This window comes from Phyllostomus hastatus, unplaced genomic scaffold (assembly GCF_019186645.2).
Source record: "Phyllostomus hastatus isolate PE091 unplaced genomic scaffold, TTU_PhHast_1.1 phas_contig_210, whole genome shotgun sequence".
Classification (NCBI taxonomy): domain Eukaryota; kingdom Metazoa; phylum Chordata; class Mammalia; order Chiroptera; family Phyllostomidae; genus Phyllostomus; species Phyllostomus hastatus.
In genome coordinates this window covers 14,600,889-14,622,533 of record NW_025333737.1, presented here as the reverse complement: position 1 = coordinate 14,622,533, position 21,645 = coordinate 14,600,889, and the positions used below count along the sequence as shown (strand labels likewise).

Sequence of the window (21,645 nt, the reverse complement as noted above, 5' to 3'; positions counted from 1 at the left end):
ACAGCCGGCCCAGGACTCCAAGCCTCTCACCTGGTCTCCAGCAAAAACCTCACTGAGTTCATTTCCCTGCCCAGCCTCCCTCCCCCACCTGCTTTTGTAAAGTTTATTTCACTGAAATATTTCTTTCATGTCTAATTATGTAAGAACTTGTTCTCCATCGATTAAATCTAGATGTTCAAAATGTCAGCTGAGAATCTTTATCAGTTCCTCTTTGCTGCAACCTCACCTCCCCCAGTCCCCAGCTCAGAGCCTTTGCACTGACTGTGCCACTGGCCTTTGCCTAAGGTGCATGACCCCTTTGAATGCTTGCCCTCCAGGGTCTGGCTCAAAACTGGACCCTCTGCAAAGCTCCAAACCCGCCGAGATGCTCAGTGAACAGTGGTCCATTTCTCTCTCTTTCATGTCTGAGAAGACTCTTTCAATAAACCTCGCCCCATCTTTTTCTCCTAGTGTGTTTTCAATCAGTACTCAGAAACTTTTATCAGTGGTCACTTGTTAATAGGTGGTTTTAAATCTGGTCTTCTCTCAAGTAACGCATGTATGCTAAGAGCTCTCAGGCCTCTCAAGAAAGCACCTGACGGCATATTTCTTGTACCTTTTATGTGTACTCCTACCCCATTCTCCCAGGACTAAAACTTGGATGGGTTTGCCATTAAGAGCTCTGCATGAGCACTGGGGTTCAGCTGGAGGGCACTTGGCAAAACAGGCAGGAATCTAACCGCACTATTGCCAGGATCAGGTCCAGCGATAATCTTCAACAGAAGACCATCTGAGGCTTCTAACAACCCGTTCTGCCCGCCCCTTGCCCTGCCTGAGAGACTCGCCCCGGCAACATCCAAAGTGCCTTTCGGTGTCACGAGAGAGTCCTAGAGGGGCTGAGGCCACTGGCCACTGGAACAAGAGCAGAAGCTCCACAAAGAAGCCCTGCCCGATTCCTGGAGGCTCCCGCCCAGCTCCGCCCCCTAGGAGTCGTGGCCCCGCCCCTGCCCCGTCGAGTCCGGGAGAAGTTGCCCCCGCCCCGCGGACCCCGCCCCGCCGCCTCCGCGCGGCTTCTTTCAGCACCGCGGCGCGGACAGCTCCCGGGCGGACTCGGAGGGGAGGAGGCGCGACGAGAGGCCGCCCGGGAGGGCCCGGGAGGGAAGCGGACCGTAGACGCAGGCGGCGGGCAGGGCACGGAGCCCCGCCGCCCTCCCCGGGGGCGGCGCCCCCCCCAGAGCCAAACGCCGCTGAACCCGAGGACAAGCGGAGACGCGGGGAGCCGCGGCAGAGGCCGCGGCGGGAAAATGCCGGTCCGCAGGGGCCACGTCGCGCCCCAAAACACTTATCTGGACACCATCATCCGCAAGTTCGAGGGCCAGAGTGAGTGTCTGCATTGGGGTGGGGGGTCGATCTGGAGCTCTGGTTCCGTGGCAGCAATAGTCGGACCCCTTTGCTAACTTCGGAAAGAGCAGGGTGGAGGTTACCGGATGCTGAATGCAAAATTCTTCGCTTTAATGTCCCTGAACACCTTCTCCAGCGGGCCCCACTTACCTCAAATGCTTGCCCTCTTCTGTACTGGAGCACAGGTGTCAGAGCACAGCCCCTCCTTCCTCCGCTGATTTGTTTTCTTGCCCCCTAAGCCCTGACTTCCCCTTCAGTCACTGCCTGGCTTCCCCCTCTTCACACACACACACACACACACACACACACACACACTCCCTCCGGAGGTTTCCTCGACTTTCTCCTTTTCACCTCCTGACCCTGACCACCCTGGCCTTTCTAGGTCTAGGGGCTCACCCCAGGCCTGACCCCCAGGTCACATCCTTGCTCCCTACTCCTGACCCTCTACTGTCTCCAGGAAGCCTTAGGCCTCCTTCCCACTTCACTGACCCCCTTATTACCCTGGTCTTCCCACAATTCCCAGGATTGATATCCCTTCCCCCACTTCTCTGGCCACTGTGCTGCTCCCCTCTCCTGACCACCCCCGTATTAACTCTCAGGAGTCCCATGGCCTGCCCCCCCCACCCCCGCTTCTGCACTCCTTGGTTTTCCCACCCTCCCCAGACCTGACCACCCCCTCCCTCATTATGGTCACTGCTCTGCTCCCTCCTCTAGATACCCCTCACTGCTGCCAAGAGTCCCTATAATCTTTCCCTCCCTGCCACCCAATCCTTCCCCTTACCCCTCCCACCCAGGTCGAAAGTTCCTGATCGCCAATGCCCAGATGGAGAACTGTGCCATCATTTACTGCAACGATGGCTTCTGTGAACTCTTCGGCTACTCCCGAGTGGAGGTGATGCAACAACCGTGCACCTGCGACTTCCTCACGGGCCCCAACACCCCACGCACTGCCATGTCCCGCCTGGCACAGGCCCTGCTGGGGGCCGAGGAGTGCAAGGTGGACATCCTCTACTACCGCAAGGATGGTGAGACTCCCTTGAGTGGCAGGTTGTTGGCCCCTCTCTTGGACTGCCAGGTGACTGCGGGGAGGCCACTGACCCCCCCAGGACCAAGAACCTGGATAAATCCTGCTTCCTCTGTGGGCCTCAGTTTCCTCATCTGTGTGGGGAAGTGATGGGCATTGGATGTGATGCCTTGAGAGGTTCTTTTCAGAAACTGGACACCAGGTTGAGCCCTAACTCCAGGCAGGGCCTCCCGCTCCACCATCCCTCTCCGATGTCCCTGGCCTCCTGACTGTCCACTCTGTCACTGTCAGCCCCAGCTGTCAGGCAACTGGGATGAAAATTAACCTTTCCTCATCTCCGTCTGCTCTGGGGATTAGGGGAGGAATCAAGGCCTCTGTGGCCAAGCAAAGCATGGGGGCTGCTGGATGGGAAAGAGGGGTGGGTCTGGCTCTCCCAGCCTGGTCCCCTGGGGAGACAGGGTCTGGAGTTTGGCCTGACCTGGAAGTTCATCCAGTTTGGGATGTCACACCAGCCCAAGTTTGCTGCAAGCAGAACAAAAGCATAGGGCAGGGGCTGATGCTCAAGACTTCCACAGACCCCTGAGACTCTCCTTGCTGCGACCTCTCAATCTCTACTGGATGAGGCACGGAGGGAGATGGGTGGGAACTAGGATCCTGAAAGTCCCTTTGAAATTACCTACGGCTTGTTTCTCAAAACGCGCCTTTCCTAAAGAGATTGACCCGGAGGTGTGAGGTGAGGCCCAAACAGGTATATTTGGAAAAGTCTCCCTGGTGGTTCGGATATTCTGGCAAGTTTAGGAACCACTGACTTAGATGAATCCTTTCATTTTATGGATGAGGAAACCAAGGCTTAAGAAAATGAAGGGATTTGCCCAGCATCCTACTGCTGGGTTCCAACCTGGCGTCGGATGCCAAATCTCTGGGTTCTTCCCTAGAGACATCTCTGTTCTGAGTAATCCCAAGAGGGGAGAAAGGACCCCAACTGCCTCTGTGCTCAGAGGCAGGACTTTCGGGAAAGGAAGCCCCAGAACAGGCCTCCCCAGGGAAAGCAGGCTTGAGGGGCTGTCTGAGTGCAGATGGGGGTCAGGCACCTCTGGACTGGACTGAGCGACCCTGAAGCTCGAGTTCCAAGGGCCGGTGTGTGTGTGGAGCATGGGCGTAAGTGTGAACGTAAACATGTGTGTGAGCGCATATGTGTGTGTGTGTAAGGGCTTCTGGGGTGCTTCTTGGGCAGGTCCTCACTGTCCCTGTGGCTGTCTCCTGCGGCTGTCTCCTGCGGCTGCCACCCAAGTGAATGCAGAGGTAGAGAAAGGGGAGTAGGGAAAATCCGGCTTAGTGTGGCGGCACTCACAGGGTTAATGAAGTCAGAGTACTTAAAAAAGCTGTGACTTCTCCTCATATCATTGCAGGGAGGAGGTGACAGTCAGGGGGATGAGAAGGGTGCTGGAGGAACAGGATGGGACAGCAGGAAATGAGGGGGAATCACAGGTCTTTCTTTGTCCATCTCCTTGAGATCAGAGCTCTACCTGGGCCCAGAGGAGTCTGATTCTAGACTCCTGAAGATATCAGATCAGGACTCTTACAGTCTCCTTAGCACCCTGGATTTGACTGAGCAGGGGGCAGAGGTCAAGGCCAGGCCTTGGCCCTCTGAGATCAGGACTCAGGTCTTCTGAGTCCTGCTGGGTCCTCCAGCTCTGGGACTGGACCCTGACAACCTAGTCTCAGAGGCTGACCCTAGGCGAGAATGGGAAACTACCCACGTTCCTGATGCCCCCAAATGCCCATCGATCCCCACCTCTACCTCGAGCCTTTCTCTGTCCTACAGTCCAAGCCTTTAACCGCCTGGACCTGCCCAAAATGGCCTGGGCAATGAGCCACTTTGGCCTGAAAAACGAGCCCAGAAAAGGAAGCGTCCCAGCTTACATTATGCTAAGGGAAGGATGTGGTTTTCAGATAATTGTGTTCACCTCGTGGTCCATTCAGACCACATGACCTTTTTTAAAAAAAAAATCATATTAATATACCTCTTACAATCCTGCTGAGGTGCATCCTAATGCTAATTTCCTCCCTTCTCAGGTTAATACCTCCTCTGCCCCATTCTCCCTGATTCCAGGGAGGTAGGAAACTAAACAGAATTGTAGCTGGTTTATTTATAATTCTTTTTTCCTCTAAGGAGTAATCCAGTGACAGTTCTCCTGGTCAAAGGGGAAGATCCGTGTCCATGTATCTCCACACTGTGCAGCTGAATAACGTTGGGCTCAAAGAGGCCAGGGCACTTGGCAAAAATCACCCTTAACACAGGGCTCCGAGACCCCTAAGAAATTGGCTCTTCCTCCATCTGCCTTTATAAGAAGAGTGTGAACCTAACAGATGAGGAGGGACAGGATGGCCACAAGACTAGAACCGATGAGAGTCTAGAGGAAGAGAAGGGAAGCCCTTGGATCTCCCCTACCCCTACCCTTACCTCCACTGGGCACCAGCCCGGCCTGGCTTTGCTGGGTCCCCGAATCCTTAGGTCAGACTAGAGGAAGCCTGGGGCTCCTCCAATCCTCTGCTCCAGATGGGGAGGGCAGGGTCCTCATGAGTTCCAGGGACACCAAGCAGAGAGTGGGTAGGAATAGCCCCTGTCTTAGTGGCAGCGTTTTGTAGCACCAGCTCCTTCCTGAAGTCTCGCCACAGTCCTGGGTGTAATGTGCATAAAGAGATGGAGGTACTAGATGGCAGGGAGGCTGTGCAGAGGTTGCAAAAGGGCTGAAGGGCAGAGGAGAGCACGGGAACAAAGCGAGCGTGAAGGAAGGGGCACATCCAAGAGACAGAGAAGAGCAGAAGAAGGGTGGTGTGTGGGGGGGGGGGTGGCAGACAAAACTGCTGCTCTTGGTCAGAGAGGTGGGTGGTAGGAGGAGCCCCTAAAAGGGAGTATGAGACAGAGAGTGGGGCCCTTCCTCTAGGAACAAGGCAAGGGCACACGAACACTGCCACTCCCAGGCATAGCCTAGGACAACACACCAACTTCTGATCACCCACGGTTATTCATGAGCAAGGATAGTCTAGGGATGGGTGGAAAGAATGCTCTGAATTCATCCAAACCCTCGTAGCCTCCTGTCTCTGCACACCCCATGGACAGCAAGCATGAAGGTCAGGCATGGGTGTGCCGCCTATGACCCCCTCCAGGCCTCACTGCTGTGATGGCTGGTCTTCGGTCCATTCTCAGCTTCAGTTTTCCAAAGATAGCATCAGTGGATGGGTACAGCCACTCAAAGACTGGGCTTTGGCTGCTCCCAGCAGCATAGAGAACCCGGAAGCTCTGCCCTTCTGCCCAGCTATGCCCTCTCCCTGCCCCCTGCCAGGCCAGATCTCTGCAATGCCAGAGAACATGAGGAGGTAGTCTGACCTTCGCAGCAGTGTCTTCGGCTGCTGGCCAAGGAGGCTTCCTGGCTAGGTCCCAGTGCCCATGCCTTGCCATGCCCCAGGCGGACAAGGGTGTCAGGCTCTGGCCCAGGAGGCAGGCCTACAGCACTGTGAGCCCAGGAGTGGGTCCCAGAGGCATATGGGTGGCCTCTTCTCAGTGTGGATGTCTCCCCTGGGGCTCAGTACAGCAGCTGACAGATGGCTGCCTGGTGCCTGGGAGTCCGGGAATCTGATCCAGGAGATTCCTGCTCCCAGGGAGGAATGTGGGAGGGAAGACCGAGACAGCTCAGCTGCACCCCAGTATTGATGGCTGCGAAGAGACACCTAGGGGAGTGAGCACTAATGGGAAGTGGGGGAAGAGTGGCTCCAGTAGACCCCAAAGGAGCGATATTCCTGCCAGCAGACCTCCCACTCTCTCACATTTACATGCACATCCATCCACTCGATCAACAAGCAACACCTGGGACAGGTGCTGGCTGCTGGCAGATGAGACAGACCCCAGCCTGGGCAGCTCTGTCATTTGGTTTGCACGTTCACCTGAGGCCCTTGCCCCTTAGAATCCTGCTTTGGGCCTGACACCCACCAGTGGTTTGACTGAGGGACGTGGCACCACCAGGTACCATGGAGAGGAGGCTCACCCACCCACCCACCCAGCCCAAAGGCAAATTTTAGCTTGTTTTGTTCCGTCCACCCACAGTGGCAGGGGAGCAAGACCCTGCAGCAAACAGAATGAGAGGAACAGTAAGGCAAAAGGCTAGATCTGGGCTGCCCAAGAGGGTGGAGAGAGTGGCAGGAGGGGTCTGTCCTGTCCCCATACTGCCATCTGTCTTCCTCTCCAGACCCCAGCCCACTGTCCCCCCTGCGCCGCTGCCTTGAAACCCTGCTCCCCTTCCAGGCCTGGAGCGGCAGCCTGGCCTTCACTCCAGCATTCCCCTGCCAGACAAGCCCCTTCCCCTCTCCAGGCTGTTGTGTACTGAGCACTCAGGGATCCCTGCTCCGTGTCCCCTCCCAGCCCCAGCGAGTCAGTTTCTCAGAAACCAGGCTCTCATCTGCAGAATGGGGGTCTCTGCCTTCCACCCCCAAAGCCCACTGTGCTCCATCATGGAGACTGAGGCCTCATATGGCAAATGGCTTGGTGTCCAGCACTTAGTATGTTCTCAGTGATGAAGTCCTTCATCGTGTGTCGGCTTTGTGGGATGGGAACATGGGAGCTGAACCCAGGGCCAGCCAGAGCTTCACAGGATAGAATGCCTGACCACCGCCCCCCACACCTAATCCACCCGCATCTGCTCTGCTTTAATTACAGCAGAAGCAAACCTCAAGGTTAAGCCCTGAGCTGAGAGCTGAGCATGGGCTTGGACCTGATGCTACATTATCTCCTAATGAGCAGCTTAGCTGCTCTCCCCACCTCTGCTCTGTGGCATCCCCAACCCTCTGTTCAGGCCTCCTCACCCTGTGGCTGCCCTTAATTTGACCTTTACCCAGCCCTCTCCCTAGCTTCCCCTGGCCAGGCTCCTGCAGGAGAGGACCCCCTCAGTGGCCAGCCCCTACCATGGTGTTTGCAGCCTCCAGCTTTCGCTGCCTGGTGGACGTGGTGCCCGTGAAGAATGAGGATGGAGCCGTCATCATGTTCATCCTCAACTTCGAGGATCTGGCCCAACTCCTGGCCAAGAGCGGGAGCCGCAGCCTGTCCCAGCGCCTGCTGCCTCCGAGCTTCCTGGGCTCTGGTGAGGTGGGGTACAGGTGTTGGAGGGAGGAGCCAGTGGGGGCACCAGACAGAGCAGCTGATCCCTGGGCCTGGCTGCTCTGACTCTGGCCCCGCTTTCAGAGGGCTCTCACGGCAGGCCGGGTACACAGGGGCACGGCACGAGCAGGGTCAAGTACAGGACCATCAGCCAAATTCCGCAATTCACACTCAACTTCGTGGAGTTTAACCTGGAGAAGCACCGCTCAGGCTCCACCACGGAGATTGAGATCATTGCACCCCACAAGGTGGTGGAGCGGACCCAGAATGTCACCGAGAAGGTCACCCAGGTTTGGCCTGCAGGGTGGGGCACACAGGGCTGGGCCGGGCCTTGAGGGTGGGAGGGCAGAGTGGAGAGGGCTCAGCTGAACGTAAGGATCAAACCCCACTAGGACATACGAGAAATAGTAAAGGCTCCCTGGTACTCAGGGCCTGTCGAGGCCCCAGATTAGCTTCATACCCAAATCTGACTCTTGCCATAGAAAGCTCTGAGAGCTGGCCCCAGGGGAGGCCTGCACTGGTCCAGGCTCCACGGGGCCTTCCTAGGCATCACCCCGCATCTTCACCTCTTCCTGACCCACCTCACCAGCGGTGGCTGCCCCACCGACCACTCCATGGCCCCCACCCTAGGTCCTATCCCTGGGTGCAGACGTGCTGCCCGAGTACAAGCTGCAGGCACCGCGCATGCACCGTGGGACCCTCCTGCACTACAGCCCCTTCAAGGCTGTGTGGGACTGGCTCATCCTGCTGCTGGTCATCTACACGGCCGTCTTCACGCCCTACTCAGCTGCCTTCCTGCTCAGCAACCAGGACGAGTCTCAGCGCGGGGACTGCAGCTACACCTGCAGTCCACTTACCGTGGTGGACCTCATCGTGGACATCATGTTTGTTGTGGACATTGTCATCAACTTCCGCACCACCTATGTCAACACCAACGACGAAGTGGTCAGCCACCCTCGCCGCATCGCCGTCCACTACTTCAAGGGCTGGTTCCTTATTGACATGGTGGCAGCCATCCCCTTTGATCTGCTCATCTTCCGCACTGGCTCTGATGAGGTGAGCGAACCCTCTGGGTCAGGTCCTGCAGCTGGAGAAGGACTGGCCCCGGGTCTGGGTGGCCTCCCTGTGCTCCAGAATTCGGCCCCTTCTGGGATGGACATTCCTGTAGCTCCAGCCCCTCGTGCAAGCTGTTCCTTAACGCAGCCTGACCCCCTCTCACTCCTGAGTCCCTCCACTGCGCCAAGTCCACTTCGAATAACTATTGTGAGGGTGTTTCCATGCTTTTTGTACAGATTCTAGTCCCACTACGTCCTTCTGCACCACCTCTTTGGGATCAGCCTTCCAGTCCAGACAGCTCTATCTTCTGTGCTCCTCTCACCTGCCAGTCACCCCCCAGCTTGTACAGCAGGGGCAGTCCCTTACGATTCCTTGTTCCCACACCCACCCCCTCCCAGCAAATCTATTCCCAAGTCCTCTCCACTCTTCTCCACCCCCACTGCCCCTGACTAGACACTGAGTGGCCCACCCCAGCCCCACACCTGCCAGCCTCCCCCGCTCCACACAGAAGCCAGAGAGAGTTTCAGATCACTCGCATGAGCCTGCTACTTATCTGATCCTGTCCTCACAACTGGAAATGGCTCCCCAGTGGCTTGGGATAAAGCCAAGCTCTTTATGGACCCTCAGGCCCACAGGAGCAGCCCCTGCCCATCTTCCAGGCTCATTTCCCTCTATTCCGCCACCTTCCTTACTGAGCTGCAGGCCGTAGCGCCACACTTGGTTCCCACGTGAACTGTGCCATTTCACACCTCCAGGTTTTTGCGCATGCCACTCCCTGAGCCTGGAATGCCCTTTCCCTCTCCCTCCTATCTGCCTGGAGGCCCAGCCTCATCTCAAGACTCAGCTCATGTGTCACCTCCTCTGTGTAGCCTCCCTGCTTTGCTCCTGCAGACTCGACCTCCCCTTCCTCTGTGCTCTCCCTAGATTGCTGTCCTAGTAACCATAACACTGGTTTTGAGCTTTAGGCTGAGAGCTCTTTAAGGTTCTATGCTGTACCCTGCTGCCAAGATCCTGGCCCAGAGCAGGTTCTTCTTGAGTGTTTGTTGAGTGACTCTGTGGTCATATACATGAGTAAACATATGCATGAGTGACTCATATGCATGAATAAACAAATATGGTCCTAAGCACAGCCTTTCAAGGGCTGACCACCTGCCACATGGCTCCCTCCCTGCCCCTGCAGACCACGACCCTGATTGGGCTGCTGAAGACGGCGAGGCTGCTGCGGCTGGTGCGTGTGGCCAGGAAGCTGGACCGCTACTCCGAGTACGGGGCAGCCGTGCTCTTCCTGCTAATGTGCACCTTTGCGCTCATCGCGCACTGGCTAGCCTGCATCTGGTATGCCATCGGCAACGTGGAGCGGCCCTACCTGGAGCCCAAGATCGGCTGGCTGGACAGCCTGGGCGAGCAGCTTGGCAAGCGCTACAATGGCAGCGACCCGGCCTCCGGCCCCTCAGTGCAGGACAAGTATGTCACTGCCCTCTACTTCACCTTCAGCAGCCTCACCAGCGTGGGCTTCGGCAATGTCTCCCCCAACACCAACTCAGAGAAGGTCTTCTCCATCTGCGTCATGCTCATCGGCTGTGAGTACCTCCTCATGCCCCTGGCCTTACCCACAGAATTCAAGTTTAGTTTTGTAATGAGACATAACAGAACACAGTAACAACGTGTGTGATGGGCAGATCCTAAGCATATAGCACGGTGAAATATTGCCAGTATACACCAATATACACAGAATTTAATACCCGGACAGCCCTTGCTATATGCCAGGAACTGGGACCAGCTTTATCATTTGCAGGGCCCAGTGCAAAATAAAAATGTAGAGTCCTTTGTTTAAAAAACATTAAGAATCTCAAAGATGGTGAGAGCAGAGAATAAACCAAATGCAGTCCCCTTCTTAGCACAGCTTGCGTGCCCGTGAAGCCAGAGCTGCCAGGCACTCTTTGAAGTGCTTGTCAAAGGCCCCCATTTCATTCCCATCATTACCCCCATGAGGGCTGTATTATGGGCCCAGTTTACAGACCAAGAAAGCAGAGGCTCTAACTTGCCTGGGGATACACAGAGACCCAGTTCCAGTCCAGGGGCAGTTCCCAGGCTGTGTGCTCTCAGGCCCTGCACTGCATGCGCTGCCTGCCTCCCTAGACGCCTGGTCTAGGAACACAAGAGGCAGTGTGGAATTTTACACATAGACTAAGTTGTCATGTTCAGAGTATTTAGAGATGTGAAAACCCAGAAAAACAAAAACAAGAAAAAAAATGGGTGAAAACAAGAGACCAAGAGTTTTCCCTTTATTATATTTTTACAGCTGAAAGAGAAAACAAATCTGAACAAAAAATTTCCACTGCCTTAGTTCTTCCTTCTCAGGAGTTTGGCCTCTGGGCCCAGGTGCCCTAGAGCTGTCCTGGGAAGATGCCAAGAGGCACAGGGCAGAGGGAGGAGGGCAGAAAGCCTATGGGGCCTCTGTCCTCCAGGTGCCCTGGTGCTGTCCTGGGCACTTCTGACTTTGCGCTGGACAGAGGGCTCCCAGGAAGAGGGAGGCTTGGAGCAGGCCCTGGGCTGGTGAGGCCTGGGGCATGCAGAGGAGCTCACTCCTCGCATCCTCGCTACCCCGCCCCAGCCCTCATGTACGCCAGCATCTTTGGCAACGTGTCCGCCATCATCCAGCGCTTGTACTCAGGCACCGCGCGCTACCACACGCAGATGCTGCGTGTCAAGGAATTCATCCGCTTCCACCAGATCCCCAGCCCGCTGCGGCAGCGCCTGGAAGAGTACTTCCAACACGCCTGGTCCTACACCAACGGCATCGACATGAACGCGGTGAGCTCCCGCCGCCCTGCCCTGGGTGGAGTGGACGACCCAGCTCAAGTCCCAGCTCTGGCTAATGCCGCGGGGGAATACAAGGTCCCATGGGCTCAGGACGCTCCCAGAGCCCTCCCTGCCTGCTCCCCCAGCCCCGCCCCCACCCACTTCGACTTTCAGGTGCTGAAGGGCTTCCCTGAGTGCCTGCAGGCCGACATCTGCCTGCACCTGCACCGCGCGCTGCTGCAGCACTGCCCCGCGTTCCGCGGAGCCAGCAAGGGCTGCCTGCGCGCGCTTGCCGTCAAGTTCAAGACGACGCATGCACCGCCGGGGGACACGCTTGTGCACCTCGGCGACGTGCTCTCCACGCTTTATTTCATCTCCCGTGGCTCCATCGAGATCCTGCGCGACGACGTGGTCGTGGCCATCCTAGGTAGGTCAGGCGGGGAGAGTGGGGGCAGCGGGATTAGACCACTCCATTCTAATGACGATGGTAGCACCTCTTATAACCTGTATGTGCTGAGCGTGTACCACAGACAGCTTTATCCCCAGCTCACTGAATCCTTAAAACAAACCTCTGCCATAGGTCCATTTTCCTGATAGGGAAGTTGAGGCTCAGAGAGATCATGCTGGTAAGTTGCCAAGCAGGGGTTTCAGGGCCACGTGTCTGACCCGGAAGACCAGGCAAGCTCCTACCGCCTTTCACTCTTGGGGAGCACAGAGTGAGAGGGCAAGGATTTGTCTGGGGTGGAGCGAGTTTCCTGTGTTATTCAACACAACTGCAGGGACAGCTGAACTTTGAAGGAACGATATGAGCACTGGGCAGGGGACAGATGTGGGGCACATGCACCCCTGCCACTTAGCAGCTGTGTGAGTGTGACCTTGGGCAGGCCATTTCTCTGAGCTTCACAGGGGTCTCTCTCTCATCTTCCTTGCCTCTCCCTCCCTCCCCTGACTTTAGCCCACCCCCAGTCCCTGACCAGGATGGCATCCTTGCCCTCCTTTGCTCTCCAGGGCAGGGCTGCCCTCCAGCCACTGTGGCCTGGCCCCCCTCGGGCTTCTGTGACCCTCTGGTCTGCCCTCAGCTGGTGCTCACCAAGTGTGGGGCTCTGGCCTCTTCTCCACACCCTGCACCCTCACCTTAGCCAGCTCCGAGCTCTCAGCGTCTCAGCCTCCATCTGTGCCACAGGCACCCGGAACTCTGTCCTAGCCCCAGCCTCTCCTTAGACAGGAATATTCCGCTCCTTCCTGGCATGGCCACCCTCAGAGTCCTTGGGACGACCAAACAACATATCTCACCCTTGAATCGTCATCTGCCCTCAAAGGTGGCTCCGCTGGCATCACTGTTACTGTGAACCATCTGTTGCCTGAGCTAGGGATCTTCTTGCCCCTCATCCAGGCAGCCGTAGAGCCCCATCTGTCCCACACATGGCTCTTGTCCCTACCTGGGCCCAGGCCTCATCACGTCCTTCCTGGGCAGGTGTCAGGAGCTCCTTCCCCATGGGCCTGCATCTGATCTGCTCCCATACTCCATCTTCTCCCTTCTGCCGGCTGTGCACACTGCTCTTCTGCTCTAAGTCCTTCCACGGTTCCCCATGGCCCGCAGATAAGAGTAAACCCCTGTGTGCACAGTTCTCCCCAGTATGGCTACCTGAGGTCCTGCCACCCTCCCTCTGAACTTCAGGTTCCAGCCATGAAACTACTAATCATTCTCTAGAGCTGCCTGTCTCTGTTACGCGTCCCTGCCTTTGCATAGGCTGCAGCTCTGCTTGGAGCACCTGCCTTGCTCTCCTGCCTGGAGACTCTGGTCATCCTTCATGGCTGAGCTTAAGCACATCTCCTATCTGAGAACTTCCCTCTGCCAGCCTACTTTAGAAGTGCCATCCAAATGGGAGGGATAATAATTATTATTAATAATTAAGAAGCCAGTCCAATTTAAGTTTCAGTTAGAGACGTGAAATTTTCTCATTTTGTCCTGAGTGGAAATGAACATTAGATCATAATCCTTCATCTACTGGAAAACCATCGCTTTATAATGTTGCCTGGGTTTCAAGCTCCCGGGTTTCATATGTGACCCTGTAAAGTCCCTTCCCTCTCTAAGCCTCAGTTTTCCCCTCTGTGAATGACCTTAGGGCTTGTTTTCTTGGGAGACAGGTCCTGGCCTCCATCCATCATTGTCTGCAAAAACCATTAGTGACCCTTGTTTGGTAGCGCTGGGCCAAGGGGGCTGAACTTGGTGTAGGGAGTGGATGTCAAAGCAAGCAATGCACCCCACCCCGGCCCTGGGCTCTCTGCCCTCCAGCCCAACTACAGCACTGACCACACACTGTTTTTTTCTGGTCAGATTGCCTTTCTCCTTGGGGTCCAGACCTCCTTAATTCTCACAACCCAGCCCCCATTTCACTGCTTCTCTAAGCCCCCCTCCTCCCTGCCCCCAAGTACTCCTAGTGCAATGACCCCTCCCTCCTCGGTGTCCCCATAGTTCTCGGTTCTTCCCTATTTAAGGATCAAAGGTCATTTTGTAAACTAGTTGCTTTTGCTTGTGTGCCCATCTCACAAGAATGTCAGGGACTTCTTGTGGGTGGGGCAGCATCTTATTCATGTATATACCCTGTGGCCAGCACAGTATGGCACCAGGAAGACTGAATGCCCTTGACATTTGCCCCAAGTATCAGCCCATGTCCACCCTGCGCATCTGTCAATACCAGTGACTTGCATCAACCTGCCTGGTGCCTCTTACTACTCAAGGTACTTTCTCAAGTGTCTCACCTGCTCCTATGGACAGCCCGGAGGGTAGTCAAGGCAGGTATGCTTATTCCCATTTTAGAGATGAGGACACTGGGGCCCAAAAAGGGTAAGTGACTTCCCCAGGCCTCCTCTGCCAGGGCCACACTGGTTACCCGGCCCCAGGACGGGGAGTGGGAACTCAAACAGAAGCCTCAGGCTCTGTGCTGGGGGAGCCCGGTGCTCCTGGCCCTGGGTTGCCTGCACTCTTATGTCACTGACACAGGCTGAGGAGAAGGGCAGAGGTCGAGCATGGAGCCTTTAGTTCTCACTGTCCCCCGGGGCAGGGGGAGGGGCAGTGCCAAAGCATGTGGAACTAGGAGGGGGATTCGGGGCCTGGGGACAGCAGAAGCACCCACACTTCAGAAGGAGGGTCTCTGCAGAGCTCATAGGAAAGGTAAGTGCACACTCCTCATCCCCAGCCAGCTCCTCCAGCCTTGTCCCCAGAGCTAGATCCTGAGCACCAGACCCCAGCCTGGCAGAATCGCTGAGGTGGGAGAGAGTTCCTGAACGAGGCTGCTCGGGGAAGCTCCTTAGAGGAGAGCTTGGAGTCAGACCCTGGGGAGATCCCCGTCCCTCTGGCTGGCAGGAAAGAACGACATCTTTGGGGAGCCTGTTAGCCTCCATGCCCAGCCCGGCAAGTCCAGTGCGGATGTGCGGGCCCTGACCTACTGCGACCTGCACAAGATCCAGCGGACAGACCTGCTGGAGGTGCTGGACATGTACCCTGCCTTCGCAGACAGCTTCTGGAGTAAGCTGGAAGTCACCTTCAACCTGCGGGACGTGAGTCTGGGCTGGGTGGGCCAGGGTGGGTGGTGGTCCTTGGCCAGCTGGTAACAGATAATGCTCAGGCAGCCTGCTGAGAGCGTGGCCTGCCTGGCCTGGGGGGACCCATCTGACCATCTCCTTTTCTTTCAACCCCACTCTGTGTTCTGTACCGTAATTTCTTCTGTGTCTACTATGACCTGTTTAAGGCTAAGTATTACGATAGCTACCAGTAACTGAGCACCCTCTGTGTGCTGAGTGCTGAGCTTCCTTTGTATTATCCCATTTAGTCCTCTCCATGCAGATGGTATTATTATCCTCATTTCTCAGATGAGGAAACAGGGGCCAGAGAGGATAAATTTACTAAAGCCATACAGCCCCACAGGAAGCCGCCATACAGTCAATGGCAGAGCCAAACTGTGGAGTCAAGTTTGTGTGACTCCCTAGCCCAGGCTCCTCCCACCCACGTACCAAGCTGAAAAGGAGGGTGTTTGCTTTCCAGGGGCTCACGGCACCAGGGCCCAGGGGTGTTAAGAAGTGAAAGAGCTGTCTCTCCTCTCAATCTTAACACTCAGTGGAGGAGATTAAGCAAGTCAGGAAAAATAAAGAGCTGCACAGTGAAATAACCAAGGAAGGCACGAGGTGTGCAGGGAGACCAAAGGTTTCTGTGGAGCTCAGGGTTGCCAAGGAATGGGACAGGCCGTACAGACTGGAAGCGCGGCTGCATGGAGGAGGGGGCCCGGAATCAGCCGGTGGGAAGGAGGTGGCCAGCACGTTTGGCAGGGGCAGCAGTGGCTGAGGCCCTGGCTCTGAGCCCTCCTTTCCCCCAACATGACCCCCTGGCCTCAGGAGGAGGGGCTCTGCTGACCCAGGCCCCACACCCGGAATGGAGGGTATAGTGCTGAGACAGGTTTTCTTACTAAAGATAGCCCTCTGCACACTGTGCCCTTTGCTGTTATCCCCCCCATCAGTCTCTCCCCTCCCCATGTGGCTGGACACGAGGGCAAGAGTGATGTGGTTTTCGTGGGCATCTGCAGCCCCCTGGGTGGCTCCTAACTGGGGGTACCAGAAGGGTGAGCCACCAAGGGTGCTGCTGAGGGCACCTCCTGAATAGACTGGGGGTTCCAGGCCCTTTCTCCTCAAAGAAGACTCCCCACTGTCCCACACTGAGGCTGGAGCACCAGGGCATTCAGGAAAGGGAGGATGGGAAGAACATTTCTCCTGCCTCCCTTCCACCCAATCTGGATGCTCAAAGCAGCCTTTCCCAAAGCTCTGTGGGGGTCACATGTCTCCAGGCCCCTGTGCATCTCCTGCCCACCCACTAGGAGAGAGCCTGCAGGAAGCTGCCTGGAGCATAACCAAGGGGGGGTGGGGAGCCCAGCCACCTCTCACCATTTTCTCCTTCTTTCTCATTTTCTCACCTAGTTGTCACAAGGGGGTGAGGGAGCAAGGGACAACAAAGGGTCCCTGTCCCAGCTTTGGTCCCTGTTACTTGATGCTCTTGTTCCCCACAAGGCAGATGGGGGTCTCCAGTCATCACCCCTTCAGGCTCCAGACAGTCAGGACCACCAAGGCTTCTTCCTCGGTGACAGCCAGTCAGGTGAGCGAGCCGGCCTCTGGCAGCGTCTGCTCTGCCCCAGCCAAAGCCCCTGCCAGTCTCCTGCGCCTTCTCGGTTCTTCCATCCCGCTTCCTCTGGGAGAGGCCTCCCCAGGCCCTGGATGAGTGGAGGGGGTCTCCCTCCCTAGGCCTGGTACTGGAGGCCTTGTCCCCTCCCTCCCCCTGTGTACTTAGAGACAGAGCGAGGACTAGCCGGGTGCCTAGTGTTAACACAAAAAGGTGGGAGGGGGAATACTGGCTGAGCCCCTGGGATTCCATATCAAGGCACCAGGGGACCCACTGGGCTTCAGCTTCCTGGACAGTGAGGCCAGAGCTAGATGTCCCCACCCAGCCAGTCCCCCAGTTCTGGGACCCTAGCCCCGTCCCAGAGCTACAGCCTTCTGGGTCATGGATGCCAGACCTCTATGGAGGCAGGACCTCATACTCCAGGGCACCCAGGTAAAAACAGCCACTCCTCCCGCCCTGTGTTCCCACTGCAGGCAGGGGGAGGGGCATAGGCTGAGGTGTGGGAATCCCCTAGGCCAAGCTCAGGCTTCCCTTCCCTCCTGCAGGTGCAGCACCTTCCCTGAGCCTCTCAGATGCATCTGGCCTCTGGCCTGAGCTGCTGCAGCAAGTGCCCTCAAGGCCAAGGGACAGCCCTCCAGATCCTCAGGGAGACCCAGACTGCTGGCCCCTGGATCTGAGCTCCAGGCTAGAGCAGCTCCAGGCCCAGATGAACAGGTGAGTGCCCTGCAAGGCCGGGTTCTGAGGGCTGCAGAGAGCAAGCGCAGCAGCAGGCTGGACACGGGTGCCCCCTCCTGGTAGTTCAGTAGCATCACGGGACATCCTGTAAGTTTCAGAATGGCCTGCCCAATTTAGCCACAGTCCTCCGCAGCCCTGATGTCTGTCCCAGCAAACCCTGGAGCAAGCTCAGGAAGCTTTTTTGAGGGAGGGGCACAACTTCCTGCAGAAACAAATTTCATGGGAACTTGGAAAAGGGGTGTGGTCTGTGGATGACAGGGCTGTGGTGACAGAGTTAGGGTTTAGGGGCAGTATAATCCTGGGTTCAAATTCCAGCACTGCATTTAACCAGCAAGAGTGTGGGCAAGTCACTTAATCACTCTGTGCCTGAGTTTGCCCTTCATGAAATGGGGACAATCTGAATACCCGTGTCAAAGCTTCTAGATGAGGACCAGATAATGTGTGTATGGTGCCTGGTTGCTTATTTTCGGGTGTGCTCAGGGGAATTTGGGCAAAGGCCATGGATGGTACCAGGGAAATAGCTTCAGGTAGGCCCCAGGCTGCCATCCCAACCAGCAGGAACAGCCTGTAGGCTACAGAATTGGGATCTGTCCTCAGGATCTGAACTGCTTTGCCAGCCCCAATCCTGACCCTGACTGTGGGGTTCTGTCCTGCCTGGCAGGTTGGAGTCCCGCATGTCCTCAGACCTCAGCCGCATCCTGCAACTCCTTCGGCAGCCCCTGCCCCGGGGTCACACCGGCTACATTCTGGGAGCCCCAGCCTCTGATGACCTGGCTTTGTTTCCTGCGGCCTCAGCAACTCAGAGTCCAGGAATTAGTCAGCCACAGGGTGGTCTGCCCCTTGCACAGGTGAGCAGGTGAGGGGACCCCCAGGGGCTTGCCTGGAGGCAGCTGCATTCCTTCCCCCATTCCCTCTTTCTTGCCCCTCTCAGGCCCCAAGCGGTGGTAACTTAGAGAAAAAGTGCAGGCACACCCCCTCCAGGATGCCTCACCTGGCCATGGTCATGGCCAAAACGCCGACACTGTCTTTGGAACTGGAGCAGCCTCACAGGCTCCTGTCATCGCTAGCCTCAACGCTGCATCCCCTGGAGGCACGGGGTCTCATCTGTGGTTCCCGCTTCCCCTCCCTTCCAGAATACCTTGGCTCAGTCCCCAAGCAGCTGGAGTTCCAGAGACATGGCTCAGATCCTGGGTTTTCAGGGAGTTAAAGCCACTGAACCCCAAGACAAAAGACTTAAAGTTGAAGTAGGGTGTTGAAGATGGGTGCGGTGAGACTTAAGGATTTGGGGAAAATGGAGAGCTGCCAAAATGGACCAATGAAAACTCTTCTCCTAGAGTAGCTACAAACTGCTAACCCAGGTGACCCAAGATGGCAGGGGTGAGGAGGCTCAGGACTTTTCCCAGCCTTCTCCAGGCCTCTGTTTTGATAGCAAGCCTGGGGAAAGGTGGGCAAGAGTCTTGGGCATGGAGGTAACTTGCAGGATAGAAGGTGTCAGTGAGGAAAAGAAAAGTTTCTGATCTTCTGTGTGAGTGAGACCTTTGCTGTGGGCTGGGTGCAACCCTCTCCTGGCTCAGAGCTGTGCACCACCTCATGACCCAGTCCCCAAGGTTGATCACAGCTTCGAGAGCCTGTGACCAGGCTAGAGATGAATGTGTCCTTTCTAGTGGACACATCAGGGCACAGTGCTCCAGCCCTCAGCTGCTCAGCTGCTGATGATTCTGTGATGACCTTTGGGACCCTAGAGGACAGTGGAGTGTATCACAGCTAATAAAGTCTGCACATTTCACCTTGAGCTGAGTGTGTCATTTACCTGAGGGTGGTTATGTCCTTGACTATGCCATGACCCCAACGTCAGTTGTCTTCTCCAAGCCCTTCTCACAAAGAGCTGTGCGTTGGGGGACTTGAAGGTAGCCCTGCTGGACCCAGGAACCCTGGGACCATCGGACTCTTAGCCAAGCTGGGGTGAAGGGAAGCAGAGAGGCACTGGCTGGGTGGTCACTGGGAATCATGACAGCAACCAACACTGGCACAGCATTCACCCTGTGCAGGGCACTGTGCTGACTGCTCTCAGATGTCAGCTTATCCAATCCTCTCAGAACCCTTAAGGGGTCAGTGTTATTTGTTCCCATTTTAGAGAAATGGTATCAAAAGCAGACAGGGAGACAAAACGACATATACGAGCACTAGGGGGACACCGGGAGGGGGGGTCATGGTCATAGGTCCTGACCCATGAGCGTGTTGTGAAAATATGTGCATTTCTATGTGTAAATTATGCTTTGATTAAAAAAACCTTGCCCACAATACAGGAAAAGAAGGCTGTAATTTCAACCCAGTGACCTGACTTGAGGATATGGGCAGTTAACCGCTCCACTGCCATCAGCCGTTGTCCAGAAAAGACCCAGTCACTGGCCTTCAGTCCTTTTTGCTCCAATATTCCCTAAAAGAATTTTGAAAATGTATTTGCCTCCTCACACGTTTATAACTTGACATCTGAAGTATTGCATTAATAAGTTTAAATAGTTGTAAAGGATACAGTTTCCAGTGTGTTGTAAATATTGACGCTTTATAAACCGTTTCTTTTATATTCATCCATTTTGATCCAAATAGCAGTGATTTAAGAGCCAACATCATTCGTTTTAAAAACACTAGAGCAAGCGCTTCTTCAACATTCCTTTTTTCCTCATAGTTCCATTCTGTCCCTCCCAGGTTATGCTACATATAATTTATTTTCATGCTTTAAAGTCTATATTATTCATAACTTTATCATATCTATTTGCAACACAAATATATAAATTAAAATTTTTAAATTAATTTTTTGTAATCTTACTAAGGCCTTCAGGGGTGGGCCACGGCCCACGGGCTGTATGCGGCCCAAGACAGCTATGAATGAGACCCAACACAAAATTGTAAATGTACTTAAAACCCTTTTTATTGCTCATCAGTTTTTATTAGTGTTCATGTATGTAGCATGTGGCCCAAGACAACTCTTCTTCCAGTATGGCCCAGCGACACCAAAAGGTTGGGCACCCCTGCAAGGGTTACACTTAATAGTACAGAGTTGTCCAAAACAACATAAATATATATTAAAATTTTTATAAACTAAAATTTTATCAGAAATTCATCTCTTGCCCTGGCTGGCATGGCTCAGTGGATTGAGCGCGGGCTGCAAACCAGGCATCGCAGGTTCGATTCCCAGTCAGGGCATATGCCTGCGTTGCAGGCCATGACCCCCAGCAACCACACATTGATGTCTCTCTCTCTCTCTTTCTCTCTCCCTTCCCTCTCTAAAAATCAATAAATAAAATCTTTACGAAAAAAAGAAATTCATCTCTTAAAAGAGAGCATTTTCTTCTCAATCAGTTTGGCTGTGGATGAATACCATGTTTGTATTAGAATAAGACAAGGCTCAGCAACAATTTTGTGCCTGTTTTTCTTTCCTATGAAAAACAAGCTTAAGGACAGACAAAACTTGTTCACACACATAGATAGGACTATAAGAGGTTTGCTATATATAGCAATTTCATCTTTGAGTTGTCTGATAACAATCACATTTATCACTAAAAACTATGTTTAATGGTATCTAACAAGTCAATACAATCCTCCTTTAATGTTGTTGAAAGCAAAGGATTGGAAACCATTTAAATCATAAAGATTTGAACCCTTCTCTGTTTCAAACTCAGAACACATAAATTTAGGGTTTGATTAGCTTTTGCTTTGGGATCTGAGGCGAGGCAGGAAAAGGATGGTAGGGGATCTAAAAAACTTAGAGCCAAGCTGGTCAGGGAGCTGCCCACTGAAAACCCACCCCGGAATGCCTAACATTTCTAGATAGACAGGAAAGCACAGGAAGGTCTGACTGCAGGTGGCTTGGCCCTGAGCACATCGGTGGGTCAGTCTGAAAAGGTAAGCCAATGGCCAGCCCTTGGGGTAATGGGAGAATAACTCCTGTCTTAAAGGGTGTGTTAGCATGAGTGAGGAGAGAAGGTGGTTCCCCCTTGGCTCGAGGGACAGACTGCCAGGCTGCGAGGCTCAGTGCCACAAAATGCAGCAGGTCCTTGAGTAAGGCAAGATTTTAATTTTTAGTGGACAGCGTGGAGAAGCCACTCAGGACAGTAGCTGCAGAGTGGAAATCAAAGTATTATGGGAGAAACCCTGTTTTGTTTTTTTTATTTTTGTTTTTTGCTGACACAGTAAAGATGTACAGATCAGCAACCCTATTAGCATGAAGGCAGGATTTATTGGTGACACCTTCTCTTGGAAGAGAACAGGCTTTGCTGATGTGGGAGAGAAAGGCAAGAGCATGGGTGACAAAAGCAAGGGTGGCAACAC

General features: G+C 54.8%; 1 protein-coding gene across 1 annotated transcript; it reads left to right on the top strand.

The window, feature by feature from the left end:
* The first annotated feature begins 1,097 nt into the window (after positions 1-1,097).
* On the top strand, positions 1,098-19,085 carry KCNH6 (potassium voltage-gated channel subfamily H member 6). Its single transcript, XM_045836930.1, has 13 exons — positions 1,098-1,359; positions 2,175-2,405; positions 7,378-7,539; positions 7,641-7,846; positions 8,187-8,612; positions 9,793-10,192; positions 11,227-11,426; positions 11,589-11,841; positions 14,782-14,975; positions 16,473-16,557; positions 17,127-17,295; positions 17,978-18,164; positions 18,248-19,085. The coding sequence occupies exons 1-13, from the start codon at positions 1,284-1,286 to the stop codon at positions 18,521-18,523; spliced, it is 2,865 nt and encodes a 954-aa protein (XP_045692886.1). The 5' UTR covers positions 1,098-1,283; the 3' UTR covers positions 18,524-19,085.
* The last annotated feature ends 2,560 nt before the right edge of the window (positions 19,086-21,645 follow it).